Source organism: Cryptomeria japonica, chromosome 8 (assembly GCF_030272615.1).
Source record: "Cryptomeria japonica chromosome 8, Sugi_1.0, whole genome shotgun sequence".
Taxonomy (NCBI): domain Eukaryota; kingdom Viridiplantae; phylum Streptophyta; class Pinopsida; order Cupressales; family Cupressaceae; genus Cryptomeria; species Cryptomeria japonica.
In genome coordinates, this window is record NC_081412.1 from 37,810,171 (window position 1) to 37,826,410 (window position 16,240).

General features: G+C 34.6%; 1 protein-coding gene across 3 annotated transcripts; it reads right to left on the minus strand.

Annotated features, from left to right (window-relative positions):
- Positions 1-1,113: 1,113 nt before the first annotated feature.
- Positions 1,114-12,910, minus strand: LOC131857266 (uncharacterized). 3 transcript variants are annotated; one of them, XR_009358636.1, is made up of 3 exons: positions 12,169-12,910; positions 1,373-1,621; positions 1,114-1,257 (listed from the first exon to the last, which is right to left on the minus strand). XR_009358636.1 is itself a non-coding variant. In XM_059209523.1 (2 exons), exons 1-2 carry the CDS (start codon positions 12,483-12,485, stop codon positions 1,432-1,434), a joined length of 507 nt encoding a protein of 168 aa, XP_059065506.1. In that variant the 5' UTR covers positions 12,486-12,910; the 3' UTR covers positions 1,114-1,431. The 3 variants fall into 3 exon arrangements, 1 of the variants encoding a protein (XP_059065506.1); XR_009358635.1 differs by having other exon boundaries at positions 1,361-1,621; positions 12,169-12,909; XM_059209523.1 differs by having other exon boundaries at positions 1,114-1,621.
- Positions 12,911-16,240: the final 3,330 nt, after the last annotated feature.

Consider the following 16,240-nt stretch of genomic DNA (forward strand, 5'->3'; position numbering starts at 1 on the left):
ATACATTACTAACAATCTAACATAACTGACATGAAATATGTCTAATCATTAGTTCCCATCAATCTGTTGAACTTACATCTAAGGAACTTTGTTCAAGCAAAATTGAGTTATATCCTACTCTTCCGAGCTTCAATCATATTACATTCTAAGGGAATCAAATATTCAAGTAAAAATAAAGTTCTTTCCCATCCACTTGTAAGCTTCAATTTTAGAAATGACCAAGGAACTCAAACGTTCAAATAAATATAAAGTTATCTCTCCCTCTATCTAAGCTTCCAATTTACTAATCACTTGTATTTCATGATTCAACCTGACCTTGTTAGTCAAGTTGCCTTGGTGGGTTTCAACATAAATCACAATAATCACTTCAAAAAAATTTCATTGCTCAAACAAAAACAAGCAATTTCATCAATATGTACACAACTTTCATCAACCCATATAACACATGGTGACAACTTATGTGCACAACAAACACATTCATTATTATCATTATAATTGGTTATTGCCCTAAACACATTATCAACTAGTGATAAGGAAAAATGAAAGTTACATTTCCTTTAGCTATATTAACATTCATAGTGTAAAAAATACCATCATTCCAAAACGGACTCAATTCAAGAGCCCAGCCACTTCCATAGACAAGTTAAACAACCTTTCAAAATGTTTCCTTTTTTGTCCCCTTTCTAATTTGTCCAAGTACTCAAATGTTTTTTTGTCCCGCATTTTTAGTCACAGTCCTAGTTAAAAAGAGGTTTGTCAAATCCAAAGCTGAATCCAACTCTCAACTCTATGGAGAAATTAGCAAGTAATTAGAGACAACATATATTCTGTAGGGGATGAAAAAGGGATCCTCTTCGTTTGAGGGTCGTCCATCCGAAATTCCTTGTTAACTCAGCACGTCAACTAGAACTGGAAAGAAGTCGAAATTTTGGTTATTTTTCCGAAATGTTTAATAGTTTTCAGTTATCTCAAGGTATGTCTGACTTTGCAGCTTACCAAGCGAAGTGCATGGAACTCTTTATTCAAGGTATCTAAGTTGAATTTTATTTTCCACTACTTTTTCCAGAATTATATTGAAGAAACCCTGCCAGGCCTAATTCTGGCTGCCAAATACAACAAAAAGCCATAGGTTCATTCAGAATAATACACTGTCAAATGTGGCTAGAAAATAAAGTAACAGAACCTGTAATATCTTCCACTGCCTCTGGTTTATTTGAGAACTCGACTGCCATCCACTCAAATGCTTTGCCTTTTACACTGAACAAAAATTATAAAAACGAAAGCCATAAAAAACAGTATTGTTCCATTCAAAACAAGTGATCCATTTTTCAAAATAAACAGACGCATAAAAATGGATCACCTGTTCAGGTACCTATTGATGAGAGAGTGGCCTTACTGAAATTCGTTAAGAAAACAAATACTCAAAGCAGTTTACTCCAATGGTTGGTGTATGGTGATGTTATCAATTCTATTATGCCTATCCTCCCAGTCAGATCCGATAAAGTTGATTTGCAGACCTTTATCCTTGTAGGCCAAGGAAATGGGCCCTCCATGGGCACCACCCATTTTATCATCGGGCTCGCCTAAAATAGTCACAATCTCTTGCCCATCCATATTCAATCTGAAATTAAACCAATAAAAACTGTAATTAGTTGAAAAGGCGTGTTTTGTACATAAGAATATTAAGAAAAAACTATTGTGAGTTACTCTTCCTTATTATGCGGACCTTCTCACATTTTGAATAATTTAGTATCTATCTTCTAATTCATTCAACTAAATAGAACAAAATTCTTTGATTACATTTAGCGACGTTTCTTTCTATCTCATTATTATTTTTTTTGCCCCACAAATGTAAATCAGAAATCATTGTTAAAGCAATTAAATACTCTCTAGGTTCATGTTAGTGCACCAGGCCAAAATAATTACATTATATTTTATTTATTAATCCCATTTAAGCACACTAAGGTTGTTGTGTTAATTAGTGAAGTGCCTCAATTTATGCACATGATTAACAATTATTAGCATAGGTTAAATTACATTCCATCTATCATGGTGGTTAAGAGTGAGTTAACTCCCGTCCTAATTAAGGATGATTATGAGTTCAACTCTTTTTTCTTGGGCATGTCGTCTTTTGATTCATGAAACCAAAAGGTCTATATACTTGTAAAATTGTCTTTGTATTTATGATCCAGTATATTGAAAACTGAAATTCTTTATTCATTTTCCTAGCTTTGGATTAGTTCATAGGCATTAGGTCTTAAAAGATTTGTTGTGTATATCACAAATTCTGACAATCATGCCAATCCATGCCTTTGCAAAATATTTGCTGATGCTAGCAGAAAAACCAGAAAGACAGTAAAGTCCCTCCTCTTGACAAATGAAGTTCATGCATCATGGGGTGTTTTAATATTTTACTCATCATACATCATACTCCGGTCATCAAGAAAACCTGAATTCAAATATTTCCTTAAATATACAGAGATTCATAAAGACAGATAGTTTCGCTTCCACACAAATAATGTAAAACATATTTTGTACAAAAAGCTTAACTGCAATCTAAAAGAGTTGAACTGGTTTGAACAGCGCAACCCACTTTAGTGTACTTACTTGTATGCATTCATACATGGGAATGACTCAATACAACAAATCACAGCTCCCACGTACAATTATCTGAGTTAAGATAAATCATGGAACATTAAAGTTTTATATTTAATATTTTAAACTACTGTTATACACTCAAAAGTTTCAACATGCTTGCAGATTGGAACCATTTGTCAATGCGCCATTTGTATTTCCCTTGAGTGATCTAAACTCTTGTATGCAGTACAATCTAATCCAGAAACTGCATACAAGATTTGAATGAAATTGTGGAAATCTGTTAGCTTTAATCTAAACTCTAATTAAGATCTCAGGTTATGCCTTGATCTATCATCATTTTCAAATGAGGTTCCTCTCCAAGCCATCTTCCTTCAAGTCTCCACCTTAATATTTGTTCTTTCTGGTTTAGCCCAAACCAGGCAGGACTCAACATCTGTTCACACACCATTATATGAGACTGGCTTTTTGGGGATAAGTTCTCAATTGAGTAACTCAGTTTAAAATATCGATCAATAATTTCATTTGTCTTTTACCATGTAACCAGCGGAATAGACAAAATATTTTTGAAAATGCAATCTATGCTGCATTGCCCGCTGAGTCCCTTCAACACTTTTTTAACCAAATCAGCACGTAGAATAAGTTAAAAATTAAACCTCGAGGAAAATTTTTTTACTGCACATCTTATGGCATTGGATTTCTAGAAAACTCAACACTCGTGCACCAGGACCACCAAGAGCTTTTTAGCATGCATTGTATGGTACCAAACTTGTACAAAACTTACAATTGTGGGCCAGGACCCCCAAGAGCTTTTTAATATGCATCAAATGGCACCATGCTTCTGCAAAATTCAACAATTGTGGACCAGGATCAACCAGATTATTCTAATTCCAATCATATTGCATATATAAACCTTTTGCAAACATTTTTAATCCTTAAGGGTCATCCCTTGTGATGTCCCCAACTCAAGCAATGAAGCTTAATGGTGCATTGGCTGTCCTTTCCTTGGATTACCCAAGAGGAAGAGGACGTAGAGCACTATTGGGTAAGTGCTGGAGTCTCTCCTATGGCTTGTATTCTATTCCATTCTTAAGCTGTGGGCACATCATTTTATGCAACTTAAGTGACTCCTAGCCTAAAGACTTAAGTTGTCCACCTCTTAAGTTTAAAGACTCCTTGAATTTGAATAGAAGTTTCTTGTTTGAAACTTATTATTCCAAGCTGTTTGCTGATTTGCAGCATTTAAATTCATGATAATTTTAGTTTGTATGTGTGTGGATTGAGAGGGAGAGTCCCTCTACATCAATCTACCAATCAATTTTATAGCTATAGAGCATTGTGAGAGGTCCGACTTGATAATTTATCTACGACACCTATTACCATGCATAGCAACTAACACAGATTCAGAGCTTACTTCATAACTTATACTCTGTTCACTCATAATCTATTTACCAGCTTTACAAACACACTTTCACTATTAAATTATTGAACTTTACTTTTCTGCAATTATGATCTCTTGGATCCCAACATTGTTGTATAAAGTTTATTTTTTACTTGAATTTTGATTTTTGAGTAAGGTGCAACTACAATAATGTTTAAAGTTCAAACATTATGTTGTCAGTATTTTGCTGGACCAGTTGTTATCTGAGTAAAAGTCCCTGAATATCTTCTTCTTTTCCCAAGTGCCTTCTTGATGTAGGCCATTCAGTGGAAACTCTTACAAAACTATTATGTTGCTTATGCTAATTCTCTGAGTTTTAATTCTGATTCATTTGAAAGTTGCCAATATTTTCGCTTTTGATAACAACCCTTTATTACCAATTCATCACCCATCTCATCTTTTTCTCATAACAGCTAGTCAGATAACCCTCAAATTTCTTGATACTATATGTATTCCTTGCACCAGGGAATCTTTTCTGAAGACTATCTACCACCTCTATGCTCATTTTCTAATAAAAGTTCTGAATTTTTATGTCATATTACTAGAAATTTTGCTCAATTTTTTTTCGAAAATTATAGGTTGAAAAATCCATTTAAAAAACCATTGTCTATCATTCAAAAGGTCTAATTCATTCCCAAGTAACTGCCTCAGTCCTTCCATAGTTTTAGACTCGTTTATATGAACTTAGTATATAAATTATTCATGGTGGTCCTATAATGTTTATGTTGTTAAAAATGCCATAAAATCAACAGGCTTCAATAATTTCTCATCTACCATGATTATCTCCCTAGAATTGAATTACCTATTCACGTGTTTGTTTCTCCATTTTTCTTCTTCTAAGAGTTTCCATTTATACATATACCGTCATCCACTGCCATCCCCATCTCTAATCCTTGAAACATCATGGAACATAGTTTTTCTTGATAATCTGACAACCAGAGATTACGTCATTATTGAGAACAGTCATTATGTACTTGGATTTGCAGAGTCAAGTGAACTGTTTAGAAAGAAAAGAAACACAAATAACAAACAAGTGAAAAAAAAACAAAAAACAATGCGTTAAACCACATTTGACTTTGAGAAACCCAGATAGGAAGAAAACTTTAGAAGAAGAAGGAATTCCTCCTCATGCCACTATCTCCTTGAGCTATTACCACTTTATTACCTTCTTCAGTCCTATACATATGGATATTCTTTACATAAACAGCATGCCCTGACACCGAAGCAAGTTCTCCAATTTACAACATGTCTTATTCAAACTTCACACTCCAGCTCTCTTAACACACTCAAGTCTATTAGCAATCCAAATCTCATTCAACCAACCTCAATACGATAACCCCTTAAGAATATTAAGCATTTACACACTTCTAGAAGCTTCACAAGGAAGTTGGAATAACTAAAGAAGGGAAGAGACATTAAATGTAGGTGTTTCTCTAGCTGTTTGTTCTCATCTGACTAAACCGCTGCATTATGTAGTTAGCAAAAAAGAAAAACAACCGCATTACTCAAATGTCAAAAATGTAATTGTTCTGACATATTTCACAAAAACCTTTAAGAGATCATTGATTATTGCAACGAATACCTACTTAGTGCAAAATGATCATTAGTACCTGTTTTCCAACTTACATTTTGATCTTCTTCAAAATAGGACCTTACTTAGCATACTTTGTGATCCAATTCAGATCACCTTCCACAGAAACTTAGGAACTCATAAGGTGAGGAAATTTCTTCCCCACTTCTTTCTTGGGATAAGACTAAGCGTTGCTTTGCAATTGTCCTTTCAACCCAATTTGCCAGCTTTTTTTTGCACTTCTCTTCTTAGTGCTTTCTTCCTTCTCTTGTAAAGTGTCTCTGTCCAGCTCCTGTTGGCTATTTACAGCAAGATCCTTAATGTAAGGTGGCAAAATAACTTCTCCATCTAGCCTAGAATGCTCAAAGAGACATAAGTTCTCAAGATTCGGAACAAAATAAATCTTCATACAAGAAGACAAATCTAATTTAAAAGCATTCTTGTCCACTTGTTCTATAATCTCAAATAGACAATAGCTAAGTGGCTTCAACTTCTTAGCTTTTACCTTTAGTTTTTCATTTTTCAGGTAGAGCCATACTCTCTTCTCAACATGGAAGTAATGCTCAACACAATGCTGGTTGTGTCTTGCTTTGTACTTTAATTGAGACTGCCTTAACCTTATTTGCACTTGGAAGTGTATTTGCCTTATCTTCTCAATGAATCTGTCAGCTTTGTAAACTTTTGAGTCTGCCATTTCTTGCTTCTTTTGTGGCTGTCCTATAATAAGAACAAAAAGACTTGAGAATATGTGATCAAAACCTGTTTCAAAAGGAAATTTGTTACTAGAAGAATGAACTGCCTTGTTATAAGAATGTTGGATATGTCAAAAATTCACATCCCAAGACTTATCCTGTTATACACTGTAAAGAGATGTAAAGGTACTAATGCCCTGCTAACCACCTCAGTTTGCCCATCCATCTATTTGTAGATGGAAAGTTATGAACCTCTTCAATTTAGTGTCCATCTTTTCCCATAATGCAGTCTACAAACTACCAGAAAATTAGGAATTCCCATTTGAAATGATGGAACTTAGTAAATCAAAGGTGAATCCAAATATTAGTGAGAAATAACTTTGCTGCATTGTTTCCCTTAAAGAGTTTTCTTACAAGGAATAAGTATGTACATTTTGCTAAACCAGTTTACAACAACAAGCAAGCAATCATTGTCCATCCTTTGAAAAAAGTAGCCCTCTTACAGAATCCATAGAAATGTATTCCCATGGACTAGAACAAACCGGCAATGACATTGAACCCAACTTTTTATTGCTAGACTTAGTTGTTTACATGATACACATCCCATTGTATATTATGCACTGTTGACTTGCATGTTGTCCAACAGAAGTACCTTTGCAAATCTGCTACCATCTTTGTCAAACCAAAATGATCTGCAACTTTTGAACTACGATCTCTTATCAATCAAATCCTTCCCTCCTTAGGCACACAAAACTTACCCAACTTATATAGCATTCCCTATCAGAAATAGTAATCCTCTTTAGACTCAAACCTTGCAATTTTTGAGTTCTTGACTGCTGAATGCTTCCCTGAGATTTGTATCATGCTCATATTCTTCTACATATTCCTCTTACCAACTTGTTAGTTAGACGTTTTTTGCATCTAATAACTAAATGAAATTGTCACTAGAAACCAATCAAATTTTAATAATGTGTTTGCTGAAGTTCTGACTGGAATTACAAACATTGGAGAGGTTGGTATCTGCATAAATAATGGTTTCTTTACCCAATAAATAATCCTTCTACTTTTTCACCACTTGAACAAGAGCATATTATTCCTTATCATATGTGCAATATTTCAAAATTATTCCATGAAATAATTCTAAATGATAGTATTTGGGCTTACCTCCTCCTAATAGGACAACCACCATAATTATATTCGTTTCCACCTCAAATGATTAGTGTAAGTTAGGCAATGGTGTTTTCGTGATATTATGCTTCTATTCAAAAAATGCATCTATTATTCCTTAGCCAAGTAAAAGACTTACCACCTGCCATAATAGAATGTCATGTCCCTTTTTCTAAAAATAACACTTTCTAAGTCCCCATTGGCCAAAAATAGTAAGTCAACTATGATAGGATACAATGGGAAAGATTATTTAATTAATATTCATGATCTCCCCTTTCTAAAATCAGCACTTCTATTTTTAGTAAGCTCAGCTTTCCAAAAATAGTAAATAAGGACATTTGGATAAGACTGGCAAATAATATCTTTTTGGGTGATTTAATCAAATCAACAATAATGATTTATCATCAAAGATATTATTTTGAATTTTCAACTCAAGTGATGGTGTGGGTTTTAGGAAAGTCTTATTTTAGCAACATTTTGAATTCCATTGCCGTTTGATATTTGTTGGCAAATGGCAAGTTTCCTTGGGAGTTGTAGGAGATTGGAGACACTTGGAAAGAGGAACTTTCCTTTACTTAGGAATGGGATTTTTGGCACTCATTTTGGTTTGAGTTTGAATTCTGAAAGTGATTTCATATATGCATGGAATTGGCTTCATTTGGATTCATTCCATCTTATCATTTCAACAAGGTTTGTTGTTCTTCTTTAGAGGCTGAGAAACCATTGAAGGAGTGATCTTCCAGGCTGATAAACCAGGGGGATAGAGGCTTGCAGGCAGTGTGTTTATAAGTCTCCAGTAGCAATCAGATCCAGGGGTTGCAGTTGTGCTTCAAAGAGACTTTTTGTGTGTTGTTTTTGACAAGGGTTGTAATAAATAGTGTGTTGTAGTTCCTTAGTTTATTTTCAGATTTGTATTGCTGGTAATAACAGTGTATATTGATGTTCTTGACTGTGTTAGACATTTATTTCATGCATCTTTCTATTGTGGGAAGTATGAGAAGTTTGGAGAGTATTTTGGAATCTGTAGTGGATCTGTGAAGCATTGAGCTCCATTTCTGGAGTCTGTTTTGTAATGCTTCATGGCAGATTTGTAGTCTGTCACAAACATATATTTGCATGCTGTTGTAATGCCAAAATTTCTGTAGAATCTTCTTCTTACGTTTTATAAGGGTTTTAAGTGTTTATAAGTCCATTGGTGCAATTTTCCGCATATCCGATTTCACCGTTTGGTTGCAAATCATAAATCTGAGTTGGGTTATTAGAATTTTGTAAATCTGATATAAAATTGCTGCAAGGGTTATTACATAGAATGTAAAAACACTGCTATAGTGAGAAAGATTTGATGAATTCCTTGAATACAAAATTGCACACATTAAGTTCCTAGTCTCCGTCACATTGGAAGGCTTGGGCCAGATCAGAACAGCCTTCACTTTAGCCAGTTCAATTATCAACACTCCATTGCCAACCACATGCCCCATATAAGTAAAGAAATTGTTGTGTAAATTCACGTTTCATATTATTTAATAACAACCTCTTCTCCTTCAATATCAGATATTGCAGAGAAATCGGCATTCCTTCATTTCCATTATGGGTTTGATTTATACATGAAGGAGAAGAATAACCGTGCATTCACGTTAATGGTTTGATTTATATATGAAGGAGAAGAATAACCGTGCATTCACGTTTTCTACATTGGAACTAGGTCTAGTTGTAATAAGCACCCAATACTTACCAGTAAATCTTGTTACAATAAGCACCCCCTTATTACCATTCAACAGTACATGGGTATGATAGATATAATTTAACTGGAATTCAAACTAGTTACACACATATTCTACTTAGAAGATCTTTCATTAGACTTTAATAGACATGTCCAGAAGCTTAGAATTGAGCCTCTTGTAATAAGCATCCCTTACTTATGACTAAGTCTTGTCGTCATGAAAACACTTCCCAGTTACCAACATTATATGGGTATAATAAATACAAAATTTTAACCAGAGCCCATCATAGTGATTTATCAAGTAAATCTTCACTAGATTCAAAAAGGATCTAGTTATAATAAGCAACCCCGGATTATAACGGTATCTCATCAAAATAATCACCTACTTACTACACAACCTACATATGTACATTTGTCTTGTAAGTTTAACCAACGCAAAAGAGTAGATAATTAGCTGGGATTATGTCTATCAGATTGGAACCGCGTCTCTTTGTAATAAGTCAAAGACTACTCATTAAATCTCATTGTTCTAAGCAACACCTACAACCCACTCAACGATAAAATGGGTGCAACACATACAAAATTCCTAGCTCACAAAATTCCTAGCTCATACTGACTACATATTCAAAATAGAAGGTGGTTAGATTGGATTCAGGCAGGCAATATTCCACGATTGGAACTAGTTCTCCTTGTATTAAGAATACCTTACATACAACTCAATTATACACCGGTATAATAAGGGCAGGTCTCCATGCAGCTGCTTAGCTTATTTTGGCTAGCAGCTGCTGCTCAAATTTTTTAGCAGCAATTTGTGGAGCTGGTGGCCCATGAAAGTTAGATTTTGCTGCTTATGAAAACAAACAGTTATTTTAAATTATATTTTTAATATAATCTTTAATAATAATGAATTTTCATCTAAATTTTAGAGAAAAAAATGGAAACATAAAAAGAGGGAAAGAAAATTGTGGAGCCACTTGTCATTTTTCTCAATAAGCAGTTGCTGCTTATTTTTAGCCCCCTTTTTTTCCAAAGCTTATTTTTATGTTTTAAGCAGTGGCTGCTACACGAAAATAGGAAAAGATTCTAATTTATCCTTTCGCCTTAATTAAAAATTTCCATGGGAACACTTCAATTGCTTAATTTTAAGCAGATTTTACATTTAAGCAGCAGCATGGGGACATGGGGTAAGAAAAATAAAAATGGTAATACCCAAATCAATAGGCAACCATACATGGTTATAACACTAAAAAATAAAGTTATATTACCCAAAACCAACAGATAGCCATGCATGCTTCATAACGCGAAAAAAAGAAGATAATTATACTAAGAAAATCATGATAGCCAAACTAGGGTATAACATGGAAAAAAAGAATCATAATGTCAGAAATTAACCTATAACTAAACATGGGTATAATATGAAAAAAGAATAATTACACTATTTCCAGAAATGAATTGTGATTAGAAATGTTTTGATTAGATAAAAGGACAAAAATGAGGGTCCCCGTCTTTTAGAAAAGCCTAATGGCAAATGTCAAAATAGGTCTCCAAGAAAAAGACCACCAAAAAGATCATTACTAACACAAACAGCACACAACACAGAAAAGAACCTGTCGCCAAAACCGAACACCAAGACACCCAACACAAATTACCTGGAGGGAGAATGGCACAATCCCTAAAGATTGAGATCTGCCTCCCTTTCCTCAGATAGATGGCGTGGAGCATCCTTGAAAGAATCGGTGTCGCTACAGGAACCACGAATGGATATTTTCTTCCCCTTGTTTCTTTTAGTTCTGGTAATCTCTTCCTCAAGAATTATAATGCTGGAAGCCGTATTCTGCAAGTGCACGCATTGTAGCTTATATTGAGGACATTGGCCACCGATCCTTCCAAACCCTTGATCTTTCTTTTGAGAATGACTATCTTGTTTGCATAACGTTGATTATTTTATGGTTGAAGTAGCAGGTAGTACAAGGATAATGTTTATAACATTGCTAGCCTTTTCTTTACCAGCTCCACTCAATTGATCTTTCTTCTGAGAAAAGCAATCTTGTTTGCATAATGTTGATTATTTTCTGGTTAAAGTAGCAGGTAGTACAAGGATAGTGTTTATTACTAATTTTTCTGTAAACATTACTAACCTTTTCTTTACCAGCTCCACACAATTGGTCATCCTCCTCATCTCCGGTTCCTTTCGCTCCTCATTGTTGTGCTTTTGAGAGGGTTCTCAGTCTTGTTCTTGTCTTTTTTAGGATGGGCCTCTTTTCTGTTCACTTCAGCAGTAGTGGCCTTGTTTATCTTCTCCTTCCCACTGTGATCCAGGGAAGGTCTGCTAGTACACAAACTAACATCATCATCCGACACGACCTTCTCAGTTTTAGAAGGCACGTACAACTCATCCTTATTTCCACTTGAGTCAACAACATTGACATCTTCAGCAGGGGGCAGCAATGTAGGAGGACTTTCTAGAAGTAATGGAGCTCTCACCAACTATCTGCGTGGGTTCCTGGGTTTTAGTCCTGCCAACAACCACATTACTCTTCTTTTGGCTTTACAGTCAATTTCACTCTTGCCAACAAGATCAGGACCGGGGTCAGGAGACAAGACATGCTAGGGGTTCTTTTCAAACCCTGCTGCAGCTTAGGACTTTTCAGTGGTGAACCCAGGGGTGGATTTCGGACTATTTCAGTGATTAGAAATGTTGATGGAAACAAAGTAAACATAATTATTTCCAAAAACATTTACACTCATACTCAAAGATTGTCAGGGGTATAACATAAAAAATTATTAATCAACCCAAATCAACAGATACTCAAACATATGTCTTAACAGATTTTTTTACCTTTTCCTAATTCTAACATAAGCGGGCATTGAATACAATGCAGTGATATCATTACGTGGCTTGAATTTTTATATTTGTCCGAACACAAACACTTTTGAAATAGGGAAAAAATAAAAATTAAAATAGGAATTAAAATTCAATCACCTGATGCCAAGAGGCAATTCAGCCTTGCAGACCGAAAACCCATGAATGCCATTGTATACATGAATTGCCTGCAATATAGAATCTTCAAAGCAGAAGGACATGCCCAGGGGCTTGTAATTGTGGTACTCACATGCTGCTCTTTTGTGTAGAGCTGGATAGGCTTTGATTTCTGGGGTGGGATTAATTCCTCTTCCTTGGCTTGTAGATGTTGTGTTGGCAATATGAGTTACAAAAGAACTGACCTCTCCTTGGCTTTGCTTGCATCCCAACAAGTTATTGATTGGGAACGATTCAGATTTACTGGTACTTCCCTCCATTTACTCTTGTAAAATCCAACGGAGTAGTAGATAGATATCGTTTATTAGAATGAATTGCCTCCACAATGTTAATTAGTTCTTTAATGGAGTAAGCTTAATAATGGAGTAAGCTTAAAAATGGTAGATAAACCAAAAGAGATTTTATTGGCTAAAGGCCCAATTTAGACAAGCACACACCCACGCACCTGCCATGAGCAGCGAGATTTTACCACAAAGATTACTACGGACTCACCTGTAAGTTCTATTTCTCAGAATTTACAGTATAGTCAAATTGTGAAGAGGAAAAAACACTACTTCACTTCAATTGGAATAAAAATCTCTTTGTATGTAAGATTAGTTAATTAAATTGGTATTTGTAAAGATGCACTAAATTCTTTTGCACAAAAAAAAAGCGAGGGAGTGAACATTCCGAAAAGGGCTTCAAACCCTAGAGCGCCTCAACCCACCGCGCAGAACAGAAACAACGAAATATAAACATTGCTATATATTCCATTAAAAACTTATTATATTATTATATTTCTATCAAAGTATTGACTAAAGTAAAAAAAAAATATTAAGATTATTATTATTATATTATCATATCATTATATTTCTATTTAATATTCGTTAGAAAAAGTAAATTCTATATAAGACACTTTCAATTCCTCATATTTTATAGATTATTTAGACTATTTGAGTAATATTTGTTCTATCATTATCTTGAAAAAAAAGTGAATTTTATTAGAGACACTTCAATCCCTCATAATTAATACTATTATTTTTAATCTATTATTATACTACTATTGTATAGATTATCTAATATGGATTAATGGGGGAGATTTGATGATGCTGAGATGAATTGAGATAATTACAAAGTTAACTCATTCCATGATAGAGAGACAAAATTGATTGATCAATTAAACTCAAAGTGAATGAGAGTTAGAGGTGGAAGTGAATATAAAATTAAAAAATAATTATAAATTTTTTTTTTAATTTTTCATGCATATAAGTGCCACAAACATGTCGAACTAAATGTTTCAAGTTTTTATAACGTACATTTTTGCATCCATATTTGAATATAATATGTCTTTGATGAACAAAGATTAAAAAAATAAAAGATTATAGATTATAATATAAATTATTTAATAAAGGTCTAATTTGAAATGATGTTCAAAGTAAAAAAAATTGGTTATACAAAGCACAAAGCACAAAAGATGGAAGGCAAATATGAGTGTGCGCTAGCAGGTTCTTCAACATCAAGCAATGGGGAGGTGGAATTCATCCACATCCCCGAATGCAGGTGCGACTACCCACAGTCAACAATGGAGCAATTGTGGAGGAAGACATCATACGCGCTATCATTGGCAACAAGGTCTTGAAAGGATCACACATCCACAATGTCAAAATTATGGAGTGTTTCGTATATAACATAGCACGGACATCCGATGACTATGAAATGACAGTGACAAAGAAAGCCATTAGATGATTGGTTGCTTCCAACCTGTGTGAGCCTGCATTGGGAGCCCTAAGGAGATTAGGGGAAGGGCACTAGTAGTGGACATAACTAACTTCGCACACATAGAACTCTCAAATCGTACGTCGAATTTCAATATTTTTTTTTTGTTGTCTCCATATATGACTTAACTGCTTATAACTAAGGATCTGACTTCTGGTTAGTGACGATGCACGCTGTGGAAGTCGTTATGTGCTGAAAGGTCAAAAAGTGGTCATCTCAAAGTGTCTACCCATACATGAACTCCTTTGCACCAAAAGTAGGTAACTCAAAATTTGTAGTAGTAGTGGACAAATGCCCCAGTAATAGATCACCTTTTTTGACATTTGTTAACAATAATTAGCCCATTTGTGCACCACTACTGGCCCATTTGTGCACCACTACTGGAACATTTGTGCAAAATTATCCACTATTGGTACATGTGATATTCACTAATGAACTTTCCATTGTCAATTTGTTGGGCTCCTTTGCAGTCTAGTACCGAGGGGTTGCGCTGACAAAAAGGTGTCCACTATTGGAACTATGTCCACTATTGGTACCCTTCCCCTAAAGAGGGAACCTTTTCAAGGTAAGGTGGCATATGCTTTTATCATTGAAGAGGTCATTAAGGATGGAAATATATGACATACGTTGTATTTGTTATGAGGGATTGTTTGGGCAGAAACAACATCAAAACTTATGAGTATATGCTAAGTGTAAATGGGAATTTGTTTTCCCAAGAGTAGATTGAGCATGTCAAGGAGGTCATTAGGCCATAAGAGTCTTGGTTTATACTCATTGTTGATTCTATGTAATCTTTCTTATGTTTTAATGGAATGGGAGCTACCCTCTTAGGTAGCAATTTGCTTTAAAAAATAAAATAATTAAATATTTAATAATATAGTATATAGAAATGCATGGCATTAATCTAAAACATCATGCTTGCGAATTTTAAATAAAATAATATTTACAAAAAATATTTTAAAGAAATACAAATATGAAAAGTTTCACGATATTAATCATCCTATCTTACTTCACATTGTTTGATACAAAACCAGGTTACCTACTTCACATTGCATGGAAATCTAAGTGCTAATTGTTGAAGTGGGTAGGGAAATACAGCAAAATGCAAACCAAAATCATGTCAATATGAGGGAATAAATAAATATCATACTTAACTCCAATGGGCTCTATAGGCATACATAAAAACTAGACATCAATAATGTTAACTCCTAGAAACTGAAGTAGGAAAAAAGACCCAAAAAAATAGATATGTTCACCAAACTTCATGCAATGGATTGAAATGCTTGGATGGCTTAGAAAGTGACATTGTGAAACAAGAAACCTATTTTGAGCCATTGAAAAACAAAATAACACTTACATGTCACATCTTTGGTAACAAAGGATGGAAGGAATATCTTTATCTCTTTAGGAAGTAGATTATGAATGGGACTTAGAGGACTACTTTGATCTTGGTATGGAAGGGGATCATTAGACAAAGTGGAAATATGAGATCATGATGGGGGTTAAAAGGGATACTTTTCTCTTGATTAGAATGAGATCATTGGATGAAGTGGAGGGTGTACTTTGTTCTCGAGATAGAAGGAGGTCATCTTCGATGGAATGAAAATGAATAATGGGATCATCATCTAGAGAGATTGGATCATTGGTCAACAAATGGATTGGATTGGAGAGTTTTGATATCTTGATCTTTATTCATTTTGGGACTTATTTCTTCATGTTTTAGATCATTGGCTTAACATAGATCCAATCCTAATGATGGGGTACGAGTTTAGATATGTATGGAGGATTCTTGGATGGATTCCATGATTTGGCACACTAGGAGTAAATTTTGAATGGCTCTCTTTTGAGTGGGATATATGGGAAATAGAATAGAGGAGAACATCACCATAATATGACTAAATACAAAAACGTGGAAAATGGGAGGTGATCAAGGAAAAGTTTTAGACGAGCCTTGAATAGATGCTTCTATTATTTTGATGAAAGATAATGATGTTAAAAATGGAGAAACAATGAATGGCATTGATTTGGATGGAGAAAACATATTCAAACCTTCCCAAACAATTAGAGGTGGAGAAGTGTTGGGAAAAATGGTGTCTCAACCTTGCATTTATGCGAGGTTACTATTTATAGTAAGTTTTCATTTGAGCACGAAATGGTGCGAAACTCTCCCTGAAGCTTCTGGTTGGCTAGATAAGTATTCCGGTAAAGTTTCGTCGCAAGGTCACAGCTAGTTTTGAAGATATTAAAGTTTTCGTCTTGG